The sequence below is a fragment of the Podarcis bocagei genome (assembly GCF_964188305.1).
Source record: "Podarcis bocagei genome assembly, chromosome: 16".
Taxonomy (NCBI): Eukaryota; Metazoa; Chordata; class Lepidosauria; order Squamata; family Lacertidae; genus Podarcis; species Podarcis bocagei.
In genome coordinates, this window is record NC_138142.1 from 32,788,036 (window position 1) to 32,803,865 (window position 15,830).

The window sequence follows — 15,830 nt, forward strand, 5'->3', positions numbered from 1 at the left end:
GCCAATTGGTTTCAGGGTCTTCTTTGAGCTCGAGAATAAATGTAGTTAAAAACGACGACCCTGACGCTGCCCAAAGGGTCCCCCAGACTGGTGCCCTTCAGACATTGCTGGATCGCAAATCCCATCGCTGTCCCTTAACATCTGCCAAACTGGCTGGATCTGGAGGCCAGCAATAGATGTTGAACTGCAACTTCCACCATCCCTGGGGCCTTTGGGCATGCCGGCAGCAGGGGGTGGGTGGGAGTCGGGAGCCCAAAAGGTTTCAAGGGCACAAGAAGAGGTTGGCATCAAACTTAGGCTCACCATACAGGATGGATGAGGAAACCTGGGCTGCCTTGTCTTGGGGGGGGGCAGGGGGGGCACATGCCAGCGGTGGGTGGAGCCAGAGGCAAAGTGGATGGAGCAATGTGTCTGTTTCTATAGAAACCCGTGTCTATCCTCCAACCAGACAAGGCATAATCGGAGCTCATGGACATATCCCATTTGGGCAAAAACACATAAGAGTAGCACAAAACCAGGCAGGTGAAAGGCGTGGCCTGAGGAAGAGTCCCACAAGCCAGACAGGCCTGGAGGGCCATTTATGGCCCACAGATCTGAGTTTGTCTGGCCTTTTCCTGCCAGGAAATGCTCCAGAGTAGGCAACATTTTGAGCTAGAAAAGTATGTGTGTCGGGGGGCACGAACCCTTCAACAGAACCGGTGCAAAAAATAGAGCAGTCCCGGCTTGACGCTTCCTTCATGATTCAAACTGTTCATAAAATAAACCACTGTTCTTTATTGCAAATTTCTGTGCACAGTGAAAATTGGCAGACACGACAATGCCCTGAAAATTAGAGCCCCCCGCTGGGGGGCAAGGACGACACTGTGACAAAGGGAGCTTTCTAACACTCCCATGCACACACGCATAGAGACGCAAAGGCAGGAATACTTCATTAGGTTGGGAAGGTGTGGTTGTGCAAGTCTGTGCTGAGAACGCTTTGGTATCTAGTCTATTGGCCCCGTGAATCTCCACTTTTGTAGTTGAAAAGAATAAAAAAGAATAGGATTCTAGTCCCTGTGAACACTCAAATGCAACCCTGGGCTTCCGCAAACCCCAAGCCCTGCTATCAGATGGGGAGGTTCGATTTGCATAGTTATGTCCAATCACAGAAGGCAGGGTGTTAAATGCTAAATCTTTTGGGAAATTTCCCGTAAAACCAGGTGAAGAGCAAATAGAGAAGGCAACGGCAATGTTATTGGACGGAAATGAGCTTACGCATTTCCCCTCTATCCTCCTCCATCATGGATGCAAAGAAGAGTCTGGAAACTTTTGCCCCTGCTTTTCGATGAGCCACAGTTTGTTGTTTCACCTGAACAAAACTGAGTTAACACCTAGCTAGGGTTTAGGGTCCAGATGTCACGCTAAACTGTGGCTGATCAGAAACAACGAAAGAAGCAAAAGCTTCCGATCTCTGTGTGGCCACGCCAGAAGAGCAGATGGGAGAGACGAGGGCGTGCAGCCAAGGCTTGCTGCAGCTCTTCAACGCTTGAGAAACCGTGGCTTGAATTTGGCCACCGCCTTCAGTGCAAGAGGACAGGAACAGGAATCCACACTCGGAGCAAACAGAAGTTAACTGTCCCATTTCTGGGAATTGCTTTCTGCTACGAGGGGATGCCCTACAATTTCGGGGGACTGTGTCCCTGCCCATCACAAGACGAAGGAGTACTGAGGCTGCAAGATGCGGAACGGCAGCAGCCCCTATGAGAGAGAAGAGAAGAACGACCAGATGCAGAAGGGGAAAGTGGAGTGTGTGGCATTAACCAGCCTGGAAAGGAAAGATCTCAGAGGCAGCAAGTCTCCGTTACGCTGAGACTATAAGCCTCTGCAGTGGGCAAGGAGGTGAGGAGTGCTCTTAGCTGAGTGAAGGGGGTGGGAGGCTGGCCTATGAGGTGGGAAGATCCCCATATTTCCCATGTGCTGATTGGTCCGTGAACTGAGTATAGCGGTGACAAGGGGCAGTGCCTGGTTGCTGCCACCTCCTTACAAGACGTTAGCTCCGCTCTGCTGCCATCCTCAGAAGAGCTTGATGATGGATCTGCGCGATTTCCCCACTCCAATCCACTTGACTGCAAAACAGGGGAAGGGGAGGGGGGTTGAGAGAGAAACACCTTTATTTATCCAAACAAGGTTTATATACCTGTGTGTGTGTGTGTGTGTGTGTGTGTGTGTGTGTGTGTGTACACATACACACGTGTTAAACTTCAAAACCTCTAACTGACCAACATAAAATATAAAACATACATTAATAGGACAGATGAAATCAGATGTTTAAAAACAAGTTGGCCATTCCCGTTCCCCCCTCACAATAAAGGGTTGCAGCCAATGCTAATCCTGCTCAGATATATTGAAATTCATGGACATGGCTAACTGAGATCCATTAATTTCAATGGGTTTACTCCTGGGATAGAACCCATACATTAAGAAGTAAAATACGCGTCAAATTCACACGTCTGGGCAGCCTTGCTTAAGCAACAAACAGAAAGATTTCGGAAGGTGGAAACGCCACAGCGAAGGAGGTGCTTGCCTATCATCAATGGGCAGGGCGTTCCAAAGTGTGGGTGCTGGAGTAGTTCCATTTGCACGGGCCACAACTCACCTGGCACCCCCAGATAATCCTCGATGAAGCGGATGTAGCCCTGGGCCTCGGGGGGCAAATCACCAAAACTGCGGGCCTCCTCGGTGCTGCACCGCCATCCTGGCAACACCTTGTATTCCACGGCTACTTTGTTGAGGAGCTCCTGGTTGGCTGTGGACATCCGTGAGGGTGGGGGAAAGAGAAGCTCTTGTTAAATTTGGGTTTTCTGGTTATGCTCTAAGAGTCTAAGCCGTCTCTGGGCATTCTTATTCATTACTAGCAATGTTGTACCCGGGGTTGCTCAGAAGCTTTAAGAAACAAAAAAAAAATCAGTGCGATTTGGAAATCGGCAATTAAAATGAGCACTGTTCCAAAAGGTTCCTTGATCTCCGGAATCGTCGTACAAAATCTGGTTGAAATCAGTGGGGTTTTGAATGCATGCATGCACTTGGAGACCTTTTATGGCACTGGGTTGCAGTCAGTGCTAGTTCTACTCATGAGGAAACCCATCATACGTAGGTACAACCCACTGTAACCAAATATGGCGTGGGTGTTCCTGAGGTCAGGGAGCAAGTTTTCATCTACATTTGGATACAACTGGATGCCAATTTGAATGAAGATGGCGGGCTGAACCTTTCAGAACGGCACTTGTTTTTTGTTTATTTGAATTCCTGAACAACTCCAAGGATTAGGCTGTTATAGACTAGTATAAATACGGTAAATAAGTAACTGAGCATGATGCCTCTGAAACTGAACATGCAGCTAAAGCAGTCCTTGGTAGACCTTTCACCTCCATTAATTTGCCTAACTCGTCCTTAAAAGCTGTCCCAAGCCAGAAGTCATCTTGTGGCAGTGAGTTGCATAAGTTAACAATGAGTTATGTGAAGCAGTCCCTCCCCTTGACAGTCTTTCTGAACCCCCACTCTCAGCGAAACTTGTTTTTCTCTACACCAGCCTCTGCTAACCAGGGTCTCTCTAGCTGCTTTGGATTACAATTCCCATGAGCCCTAGCCAGCACTCCTGTGATGGGAATTGTAGTCCAAAGCAGCTGGAGGGCAAAGGCTGCTCTATGCAGACTCCAGGACACTGCTCACCTCTTTCCTCCTGTCCTCTGAACCAAAGGAGAGAACTTGTAAGGGCCTAAACCAGCCGTGGGGAGCCTGTGGCCCTCTGCATGTGGTTGGGACAACTCCCATCATCCCTCAGCATTGACCATGCTGGCTGGAGCTGATGCGAGCCAAAGTCCAGCAAAATCTGAAGGGCTGCAGGTCCCCTGTTTGAGGCCTAAACTGCGAAGGCTAAAACAGCCTCCCTCTCATTGCTGACTGGCCTACAGGCTAGGCCATGGGTAGGCAAACGAAGGCCCTGGGGCCGCATCTGGCCCAATCGCCTTCTAAATCCGGCCTGCGGACAGTCCAGGAATCAGCGTGTTTTTGCATGAGTAGAATGTGTCCTTTTATTTAAAATGCATCTCTGGGTTATTTGTGGGGCATAGGAATTAGTTCATATTTCCCCCCCAAAATATACCCCAGCCCCCCACAAGGTCTGAGGGACAGTGGACTGGCCCCCTGCTGAAAAAGTTTGCTGACCCCTAGGCTAGGCTCACAGCATCACCTGGGAAGTAAGGAATGCGTTTCTCATTCAGCCGGTACTCCACGCCCACTTTGATCTCCTTGAAGGTGTCCAGGATGTCCAGCTTGGTCACAGCTAGGCTGTGGAGCAGAGCAGAGGGCGATGGTTACAGGGTTATGAACCAGGTTCAAGAGATGGGAACAGCTTTCCATTCACAACAGAGGCAGGCAATGCCTGTTTGTCACTGAAAGCCCTAAATGGGTGGAAGGCCAGGGGGCTGTGTGGCTATGGGCAGGGACCGGGGTGGAAGTTGAGTCATTCACACATAGCCATTAGCACACATGGATAATAATAATAATAATAATAATAATAATAATAATAATAATAATAATTTATTATTTATACCCCGCCCATCTGGCTGGGCCTCCCCAGCCACTCTGGGCGGCTTCCATAAAAACCAAAAATACAGTAAAATGTCACACGTTAAAAACTTCCCTGAACAGGGCTGCCTTAAGATGTCTCCTGAATGTCAGGTAGTTGTTTATCGCTTTGACATCTGCTGGAAGGGCGTTCCACAGGGCGGGCGCCACTACCGAGAAGGCCCTCTGCCTGGTTCCCTGTAGCTTTGCTTCTCGCAGTGAGGGAACCGCCAGAAGGCCCTCGGCGCTGGACCTCAGCGTCCGGGCAGATGTGTCAGGTGTTCGACCCTCGCTGTGCGAATGGTGCGCCCCTCAACGTGGGGTGGGGGCAAGAATCTGGTGGTCATACCGAAGGCATTAGAGGACCATAGGTGCACATTACAATGAGCTTCTTCAGTTTTGGATTCCAATGACACACTACAAAAGTATAAACTCCTCTAGAACCCCACACCAGCACCTTTTGGTTCTTTAAACCTTTGACTGAACCAGGGCTGGGCGATATCCTGTTTTAAAGCCATCCAAGCTGGTAGCCATCACAGCCGCCTGCGGCAATGAGTTCCATAGTTTAATCATGGGCTATATGAAGAAGAGGGATCCGGGTGGCGCTGTGGGTTAAACCACAGAGCCTAGGGCTTGCCGATCAGAAGGTCAGCAGTTTGAATCCCTGCGACAGGGTGAGCTCCCATTGCTTGGTCCCAGCTCCTGCCAACCTAGCAGTTCGAAAGCACACCAGTGCAAGTAGATAAATAGGTACCACTCTGGCGGGAAGGTAAACAGCATTTCCGTGCGCTGATCTGGTTCGCCAGAAGCAGCTTAGTCATGTTGGCCACATGACCCGGAAGCTGTACGCCGGCTCCCTCGGCCAATAAAGCAAGATGAGCGCCACAACCCCAGAGTTGTCTGTGACTGGACCTAATGGTCAGGGGTCCCTTTACCTTTACCTATATGAAGAAGAGCTTTATTTGTCCTGAAACTTCCAACATTTAGCTTTGCTGGGGGTCCCTGAGTTCTAGCGTTGAGAGAGAGAGGCTTACGCGCTAAATCCATTGATCATGTGGGCGTATTTCACCAGCACGAGGTCCAGCCAGCCGCAACGGCGCTTCCGGCCTGTGGTGACACCAAATTCTCGCCCCCGCGACTGCAGCTCCTCGCCAATCTCCTGGAAGACGGCAGAAAAGCCGAGTCATCAAACCACTCGTGGGTAACCCAGTCTCCCCCTCCGCTGCAAAGTCTTGCTCCTGTTCTGCCCCCACAGCCCCTCAGGGAAAGACTCACATTGTCCTGTTCAGTGGGGAAGGTCCCAACTCCGACACGGGTGGTGTAGGCCTTCACCACGCCGTACACCTTGCCGATGTAATGTGGGGGGATGCCGAGGCCGGTGCAGACCCCTCCCACGGTGCAATTGGAGGATGTCACAAATGGGTAGGTACCTAATAGGGAGAGAAGAATCCTCACAACGCCGCTGAGCCAATTGCGGCCTGTAAATACCGCACGGAACCCGTGCATTGTTTCCAATGAATGCCACTTTTGCAACATACATTTAAAGCACTATGGTTCCCCCAAAATAATTCTGGGAGTTGTGGTTTTCAAGGGTGCTGAGAGTTAAAGGTAAAGGGGACCCCTGACCATTAGGTCCAGTCGTGACTGACTCTGGGGTTGCGGCGCTCATCTCGCTTTACTGGCCGAGGGAGCTGGCGTACAGTTTCAGGGTCATGTTAGGAGGCCCCTATTTCCTCACAATTTAACGAGCAACCCCTCTTCCTGGGGACCTCTGGGAATCGTAACTCTGTGAGGCAGTGGCATAGTGTGGGTTGCCAGTGCCCGGGGCTAGGCCAAGGCGGTGGGTGGGAGGGAAATGGAGTATGCCTGCCTAACAGCATTTGTATCACCAACAGCTGCAGAGATAAGAAAAGAAGAGTCATTTCATTGTCTGGAGAGGTCACTTCCTGGTTCGCACAGAGAAGCCATTTCCAATGGAGCCCAGCGATGGAAGCACACAGCTGTATTGAGGCAGCACTAGGTGCTGAAATTTTGCACCCCCTAACAATTTTGCACCTGCGGCAACCGCCCTGGTGCCATCCTTCCCGCCCCTGCAGGCTATGCCACCGCTGTGAGGGGAATAAAGGGTCTCCTGCATTCCAAGTGTTAAAATGAGGATGCTTACCAAAATCGATGTCTAAGAGTGCAGCGTTTGCTCCTTCGACCAGGATCTTCTTGGGTGGGCCATGCAGGGCTTTGTACATGAAATAAACACCGTCCTTCACCAGTGGGCGGATTCTCTCGGCATAAATCTATCGGGTTTTGATTTTTAAAAAATGAGTTGCAGTTTTGGGCTCAGTCCAAGAAAGTCTAAGTCATGTGTAGGGAAACTAAGGCCCAGGGGCCGGATCCGACCCAATCGCCTTCTAAATCCAGCCCGCAGACAGTCCGGGAATCAGCGTGTTTTTACATGAGAGTAGAATGCGTCCCTTTATATTAAAAAGCATCTCTGGGTTATTTGTGGGGCATAGGAATTCATTCATATTTTTTTCCAAAATATAATCCGGCCCCCTACAAGGTCTGAGGGACAGTGGACCGGCCCCCTGCTGAAAAAGTTTGCTGACTCCTGGTCTAAGTCTAAGAAAGTCTGAGTCATGCGCCCAACACTCAGCAAGGATGGTGCCTGCCTAATCTCAATAGGGAGGGAGTTCCACAGGTTTGGGCCCATTGCTTCGAGTAGTTACACGCAGCACCTCTAAGCCACAGGGGGTGCACCAACAGAGACAACCCCAGAGATCTCAGTCATCAGGTCGGGATATAAGGGGTCAGGTGGTCCTTAAGATATCTTAGACCCAAGCTACTAAGCACCTTGTAGGTTAACCTGGCCCAGTAACACAGAGGCAGCCAGGGCAAGCTTTTAAGCAACTGAGTCAATACGCTGTCAGTCTAGCGGCAATATTTTGCACGAGATGGAGCTTTTGGACCAGGTTTAAGGGTAGCTCTACGTAGAGCCCAATGCAAGAATCACTGCAGGCAGGCTTTCCCAGTAGTCACGGACCTACCCCCACCCCAATAATCACCTTCAATTGCTGCAGCTCAGCCTCCGTGTCAATGTTGAGAGCTGGGTATGTTGTTTTGTACTGCTGGGCCAGGACCCTGAATCTAAGAGAGGGAGGGAGATTGCTGCTGAGTCAGTTGCACTCCCCACTGATCACCATTGTCATTTATTTGCAAGCTACCTTTCCAACATTAAACCATGCTTGAGGCAGCTTAGAACACCAAAAACAACATGCTGTAGGCCGTACACCGCCTTGCCATTATTTTATGATTGAAAACAATATTAAAAACAACTTAGAACAACTTAAGGACAATAGACAAATGAAAACTTCTCAGCGGATTTACGACGCAGTTAAGCAATCCTCACCGGTAATTTACACTGATGCCTAACAATAATCTTTTCCACCCATCAACTCACTTCTTGGAAAACTCGTTAAAATCCGCCAGGAGGTCACAGATGCGCAGGCCGGTTCGGGAGGCCTTGGAGGAGTAGGCTGGACCAATGCCTTTCTTGGTGGTGCCAAGGCTGGAAAAAAAGTAACCAAAGGGGCACAATACTTTTCACAGGAGCAAACAGTATAAGCCGCAATAATGAACCGCCCCCCCCCATCGTGACCAGTTCTAACTTTGATTTTGTAAATATACATTAGGAGCCAATTTGTTTCTCAACATCATTGTTTATCTTTGTGCTGATGGGGGCTTTGTGTGCGGCATCCCTGGCTGTGCCTGAAGACTGCAGGAGTCGCCAACCTTTCTGGGCCAGTGGGCGCATTTGGGATTTTGAGAGAGTGCCATTGGTGCCAGTCACAGAATGTGGCATAATGTAAAATGGCTGCCACAGGGTTTGGCATAACACAAAATGGCTGCTGTGGGCATGTGGCGTAACACAAAATGGCTGCCGTGGAAGTGTGGCATCACGCAAAATGGCTGCTGTGGGGTGTGGCCGAAAAAGGAACAGGGCAGCAAACCTGTGTAGGCACGCCTCCCATTCTTAGGAAAAATGCAGCTACAATAGCCACGCTCATACAAAGACAGAAGCTCTTTGCACCTCTCCTTTATTCAGAATGGCATACAATGAAATGTGGGGATGTTTAAGGGTAGGAGATGTTCTATGTAGGGGAGACTCAGCCACTAGGCAAAATGTCTCTCGAATGTTGTGGATTTTAGAGGGGATATTTACAGAGACATTTTGTGGATGCCACAAGAGGTACTGGAGGACACACGTTGGCGACCTCCGATGAAGAGTGTGGGTTTTGTACGGGAGAACATGGCATTCCATGTGCAAACATTGGGGAGGACTATAGCTCAGCGGCAAAGCATCTGCCTGAAATCCTGGACAGTTGCTCCCAGTGTCAGTGAAGGCAATTCTCAGATAGAGACAGTTCCCCATGTTCCTGTGTGTATGTTTGCATTTTATAACAGTTGGCTCAGCTTATCTGGGGTTGGGAGAGAGCTGTGTATTGAAGATGAGGGAGCAGCAGATTTCTATGGAGCAAAATGGTCAAGGAACTCTGGTTCAAGGTTTAAACAGGCCTGGGATGCCTTGTTCTGAGGGAAGAAATGTCTATGACTGTGTAGGCTGGGGGGAAGAAGAAATGCTGACTAGGCCTTAGTTGAGCTGAGATCATGTACCACTGGGAAGAATACATGATCTGTTTCTCCTTGGGCACAGAAGGTCTGAATGACCTTCACGATGCTGAAGAATACCTCAGTCCCCAAAACAACGGAAAACTATTCCTGCAAGTTTCTACCACCAGGCTTGTCATTTGTCAGTACAAAGTTGAATCTCAGTGAGCAAAGAGAAGGTGACAAGAGAAAAGGTTGAATCAGGAAAATGGGGAGACGTAGATGGATAAAAATGAGATGGCACCTCAGTTGTTACAGCTCACATCTGCACCTCCTGTGCTTAATTTTACTTTTATATAGCTTCAGTTTTGCTGGTAAATATTTGCTTTAGAGCTCAACTGGCCTTTTTCCTATTTTCTTTGAAAGAAAAAGGGATTTCCTGTTTTGAGTGTGTCCCTCCTTCAGATTTTGCAGCTATTCCTTTCCTTTTCCCCCCTAAGCCAGCCTTTTAGGGGGGCTCATGAACAGTTTTTGTCACATACACATCACACATTTAATGTGCGGAAGGCAGGGAGGCTAAACAGTGACTGGAACCACAACTGATGACAGGTGGAGCCAGAGCTAACGAAAGGCAGCACCAGCTAATTCTAGTTTTGTCCCCCATCTTTCTCTTCCTCCCTGCTGAGTTTTACAAGGGGCAATGTGGAGACTCAGGAGGAGGAGGAACCTGATAGGTGGGCCCACCCCCCGGCCTGGTTTTAGGTAAGAACAGAGGGTTGGCTGGGGGCAGACAGGTCAGTGGGGCAGCACCCCATATGCCTTAATGGACCAGCCTCCACTAACATCAAGCTATAGGAGAGGATGAGAGATGGGACTTCAGGGCTTCTGCTCTGAAAGACCAGCGACTTTTGACTCTACCTGTCTTGAAATCTTTCCTTTCCAGCTGGTCATTATAAGAACTCCGTAACGAAGAAATAATGTATTGAGTTTGCTTTCCTTCCTCACAAGCTCTTTTCCTTTCATGTTTTGTCTTTTAGATTGCAAGATTAGAGCAGGGACTGTCTTTTTTCAATTGGATCTGTAAAACTATTCTGGGGGCCCTTTTAGCTGAAAAGCAGGGTAACGCTGCTTTAAATAAATAAATAGGCAAGTTTCATAGTCTCAAGCCCATGCTAGATCTGTGGTCAAGCTCAAATGCATATGCGATAACAAGAGACCTTTGCAACAGCACTATTACCAAATACCAGTGTGGCAAAGGGTCACTGTTTATTTAAAGCAAGGATGGGGGACCTGTGGTCCTGCAGATGTTGCTGGACTCCAACGCCCATCAGCCCTGGCTATTGGCAATGACGCCTTAGGCTTATGGGACTTCTGGACTACAACTCCCATTATCCCTGACTATGAGCTATGTTGGCTAGTGTTGATGGAAGTTGGAGGCCAAAGGATCTGCAGTCCTGCCCTAAAGGACAGAGCGCCCACAGAGACAGAAAAAGACTGTGCACCCCTTGCCCAACATGCATGCCCGTGCCTACCCTGGGCCCCAGCAACCGATGCTACGCCACTGAGCCACACCCCCAGCACCCCACTTACTTCTTGCCACCCTGCAGCTGCCTTTGCTGTTCCTGGATTCCATCCACAGCCTGGTGGAAGTTGAACACTGGGGAAGACGCAAGATGACAGATATGTCGGTCTCTTTCTAACTGTTATTTCACTCCCACCACCAAATTCCTCCCAGGACACTCACCCAGATGAGAACGGTCAGAAATCACCGTCCGAGACTCCCAGCCTTCTAGCCCTGTGGGAACAGAACACTTGTGGCTTTTAAACATTTCCATCTCTTAGCTCAACAGGGCTTTCTATTAGTGGACTTTCCATTAGTCCACAATGGAAAGCCACATATAAAAGGGACAAAGGTGTGGGCTGTACCCTAGCCATGTAGCACGATGCGCACACACTTTTTCCTTTTCATTTCCTTTCTTTAGATCAGGCGTGGAGAATCTCACGTTGTTGTGTGTGGGGGGGTGTCACTCACCTGACCCTTTCTTAAGATTCTTCTCAGCTTCCTCAAAGAGTCCTGGCAAGTGGATGACAACACCGTTCCCTGAAAGGGAAGATAACCTCTCATTTATTTACTTAAATGGTTCATATGCCTCTCGATTCATTTGAAAATCTCAAGGCAGTTTTACAACCGAAATTAAACCGACAAATAAAGCATTACAAAATACCCAAATTAAACGTTTCAGGCCCAGGTCAAATGTAAAATACACACTTAAAAAAAGCACAATGGACAGGAAAACAAAATGTTCTCCTGAAGATAAAAACATAGCACTGACAGAGTGATCTCCTTAGCGCTATTTTGAATTCCCCCCAATATGAGTATCTAACTTGATGGATGTGCCGTCTCCTTTCTTCAGCCACAAATACACACAAATGCCACCGGCTACCTGAATGAAGCTTGCAGACCACAGTTTGGGAACCCAAATTGATCTAGAGCAATACAGTGTCCCACAAAGAACAACAGAGCCACTCCCTTCCCATCTCTCTCCCAGATAGAGCTATACTTTATGCTGGTTCAATCTCCCATGCCGAGTGGTGTCCAGCAACTTTTAAATACACATAATCCGAATCCCAAGCACCCAAGTGGAAAGAAGGGTAGGGTTCTGGGGGGAAATCCCTGTCTAGGGACACAAAGAGAAACAGGTGAAACTGCAGAAGGAGAATATCCACTGCGGGGGAGGGAAAGAGTCTCACCCATTTGGTCACAACAGGGATTTGAACACACCAAATCTGCCCCCTGCCCTCTGATTTGGCTGCCTGTCACAATCGTGGTAAGCACACAAGAATCCTTACCAATGAATGATGTGGCATTGTGGTTGATAACCCCACTGGGCAAAAGGTGGAAATCGTATTCAACCGAATCCACCACAACGGTATGGCCTGCGTTGTTGCCACCCTGCAGAGACACACATTGTTACACAAAACAGCAAAACTTAATTGGCGATGTTTTAAATTTGTTAACAGCCTATAGGGTATGGTTAATTGGGGGCAACTAAACAATCCACTTTTGAAGAGTGTGTTTTTTGAAAAGTGATCTATAAATGCTTACAGAAACACACACACAAACTGCAACAGAACAGAACTGGGTTATGTTGTTATAGGAGGGAGATTTTTTTATTTTGGTAGCAAAATGAAATAGAAATATTTCAGGGTTTTGAAGGGCTATCACAACATAGATGGACCAAACTGATTTTCTACTGCTCCAAAGTTAGGGATGAGAAACCTGCGGCTCTACATGTACTGCTGGACTACAGCTCCCAGAACCTGTGACAACTGATTATGTTGGCTGGGTCTGATAGGAAAGAGTCCAGTGTCCCTGCTCTAGGATAAGGCAGACAACCTTTGGCTCTCCAGATGTTGCTGAACCACAGCTCCCATCAGCTCCAGTCAGCACAGCCAACAGTAATGGGTCCTGTTTGTTAACAGCATCTGGAGTGTTGTGTGTTGAGTCAAAGGATTTTATATCTGTATTATTATTGTCTGTATTTGCATTAGGGTAAAGTAACTGCCTTTTGGTTTCAAAGGGTACAGCTACTATTGGTTCATTTAAGCTGCTGTATTTGGATCCTCTGTCTTATTGGCTTCCTCCAAAAGGCAGGACTGTGATTGCCTGATATTGTTCCCTCCAAAATGTATCCTTCTAGCTAGTCCCCTGTCCCTATAAATGTAGCTTTCCCTCCTCAGTCTTCAGTCTTGTTTGCTTAAATAAAGAAGTGTTACTGGAGAACTGTCTCCAGCATATTATGTCAAGAGAGCTGAAATCACAAACCCCACGTCACAACATGGAGGGCCAAAGGTTCCCCACCCCTGGAGTGAGATCTGGTTCAGATTACAAGAAAGGACATTTGAACTAAACTTTAGGGAGAACTTCCTGGCATTACAAAGCCTTGGAAAGTGGTGGTCTATCCTTCATGGCAGAAACCGGGTGTCCACCTATCAGGAATGCTTCAGGCAGATCGTTTTAAGCTCATAAAACGAATCCTGGGAACTGTAGTTTACCCCTCAAAGAGCTACAATCCCCAGCACCCTTAAACAAAAACAGTCCCCAGGATTTTTATTGGGTGGGTGCTTTAAATGTATAGTGTGTGGATCTGCCCCAGATCACTTCTGAGGACACTCCATCCAACTTTAGGATCCTAAACCAGGGTCGTTGAGGGAAAGCTGTGTCCCTCCAGGTGTTGCTGGACTCCAGCTCCCGTCATCCCCAACCGCTGGCGTTGCTGGCTGGGGCTGATGGGAGTTGGAGTCCAACAACACCTGGAGAGCCCCCCGGCTTGCCACCCCTGTCCTAAGCAAGACCCCCAACACCCCCCACCCCCACTGCTCTCGCAGGCACTCTTCTCGTCTCTCACCTGGCACCTGCAGACGAGGTCCGCGTCGAGGCTGAGCAGGTCGACCACCTTGCCTTTCCCCTCGTCCCCCCACTGCGCCCCCAGCACCACCGTCACGCGGTTCCCCTGGGGTCCGGACCCGGAGGGAGCTGGGGCCGCCCCAAGCCGGGGCCGCTTCTCCTCTGGCCCGTCCCCACCTCCGCCTCCATTCAGCAAGCTCCCGGGGGTCGCCGCGCTCTCGGTCCCCGCCATGTGCAGAAGCAGCAGCAGCAGAAGTAGCGGTAGCAGGAGAGGAGACGGAAGCCAACCCTAACATGGCGCCGCCCTAGGGGGCCTCAGCGCCAGCACCCAACATGGCGGAGGAAGGCGTAACGACCCACCACGACCACGGCCTCGCTCCGCCATGATGAAGATGAGCCCATAGAGATACGAAAAGAAGGGGGAAAATGGAGGGGGGAAAGAACCTGTGAGCCGTTAGGACTCCGACTCCCATCAGCCCCAGCCAAGAGGGCCAGCGGTCAGGGATTATGGGAGTTGGAGTCTAGAGTAACAAGATGGAGCTTTCTATTCTTTTTTGATGCTGCTTGTCCTTGTATTGTAAAATATAACAAAGTAATAATAAAACTATTATTGATTAATTGATTAGTTAACCCTAAGGTTCCAGAGCGGGTTACAATGAAAGCACAACATTAAATACAGTTTAAAACCATTTATGAAAATTTTCTTCTGCAGGTCTCCTAGCCAAAATTCCCGCGAGCTAAGATGGCGGCGTCCGGGGCAACCTCAGCGCCAGCACCCACGATGGCGGCCACTCCCCGCTTCTCAAAGAACATCACTGAAGAGCCCGCCAAAGCAACATGAGGCCTTCTTAAGTCAAGCTCAGCGCCAGCATCCGATATGGCGGCGTTAGGATTTAAGACTCGACAGAAGCTCGAGGCTAATTTTCAGACAGGCAATGGCAGCTTTCCACTTCCACAGAACTTTTGCCTCAGGCGAGCTTGGAAGCCACTTCACTCTAATTTAATTGCTTTTTAATCGCATTTATTGTGTACCTTGCTGCTGCATTATTAACTTCCATAGCATTGGTTTGTTAAATGTTTCTTGAAATGACAACCTGTTTTGAATGTGGTGCCTGCTGTCCTTTGCATTTTTTCAAGGCTGGCATGGTAAGAGTTTTAAAAAAAAATTAGGGAAGTAGTTCACCATAGGCTTAATTGGGTCTGAACCTCCTGGTAAAGGTTATTCCGGCCCCAAAAATGTTCAGATCCCCTCTGCAAGGAAGCAAACCAGATGATTCTTGTACATCTCTCAGCTCTACCTCAAAGGGTTGTTGTAAAGGTAGAACGGGATGGGGTGGTTAGGGGTCATGGCCCTAGAGAAAGAAAGTAAGCATGTAATACAAAATTGCCCTTTAGATGAGGCCAAAGGTCCAAGAGTTGCTAGTCACCAACTAGCTCTTCAACTGTTGCTCCTTGGAACGATTTTTTTTTTTTTTTGCAGATACAGGGTCCAAACAGCTTTGAAGGCGGATGTATTTAAAAAATTAAGAGCCCATAGATAAAGTATTGGTGGTGTGTGTGCGTTTGCACAGGAAACCATCTTTTAAAAAACAACTACCGTAGATCTGAATACCAGCTGGTCGAAACATGTGCAAGTCACCTTTCACCCTCTGTAAAGGGAAAGCATAACTGTAATCTATAACAGGTGTTGAGCATATGCAGATTCCTTATCCCATACTGTTACCAGCTTTTAAATGACAAAGCACTTTTATTAAAAGATTATGAAACTCAAGACTTAACACACAAAGGGCAGAGCAGTATGATTCCTGGACCACATTGGTGTTAATGCAACCTGGCAAACCCCCCTCCCCATTATGTGAGCCTAAATATATATTGCTTCTCTCTTCACTGCAGTCTGTGCTGATAAACTGCTCCACTGAATACTATTTCATTTCGTTTAAACAAAGGGCTGGAGTGTAAAACCGCTGTTTGAAATCCTATCTTCACCAATGGATGCAAATTGCTTATTTTGCATCACCCACAAAAAGACATGCGAAACAGCCTTTCACACTTTGCACACTCCCATTGTTATTTTACTGTCATCAGCCCCAACTAGCATGGTCAGTGGTTAGAAGTTGAGAGTACTCCAAAACATCTGGTGAACACCAGGTTGCACAAGGCTGCCACAGACTGTATCCATATGCTTTCACCTGAATGAAGAGGAACCTCAAATTGC

The 15,830-nt window shown here is 48.5% G+C and overlaps 1 protein-coding gene and 1 long non-coding RNA gene across 2 annotated transcripts; one reads left to right on the forward strand and one right to left on the reverse strand.

Moving 5' to 3' along the window:
- Positions 1-754: 754 nt before the first annotated feature.
- LOC308574979 (adenylosuccinate synthetase isozyme 2-like) lies at positions 755-14,174 on the reverse strand. Its single transcript, XM_081173345.1, has 13 exons — positions 13,617-14,174; positions 12,058-12,160; positions 11,240-11,308; positions 10,952-11,002; positions 10,798-10,864; positions 8,060-8,167; positions 7,665-7,746; positions 6,770-6,896; positions 5,881-6,035; positions 5,640-5,764; positions 4,229-4,326; positions 2,636-2,785; positions 755-2,105 (listed from the first exon to the last, which is right to left on the reverse strand). The coding sequence occupies exons 1-13, from the start codon at positions 13,845-13,847 to the stop codon at positions 2,053-2,055; spliced, it is 1,419 nt and encodes a 472-aa protein (XP_081029471.1). The 5' UTR covers positions 13,848-14,174; the 3' UTR covers positions 755-2,052.
- LOC308575038 lies at positions 13,531-15,076 on the forward strand. Its single transcript, XR_014002683.1, has 2 exons — positions 13,531-13,655; positions 14,328-15,076. It is a non-coding gene; the product is annotated as an uncharacterized lncRNA (long non-coding RNA).
- Positions 15,077-15,830: the final 754 nt, after the last annotated feature.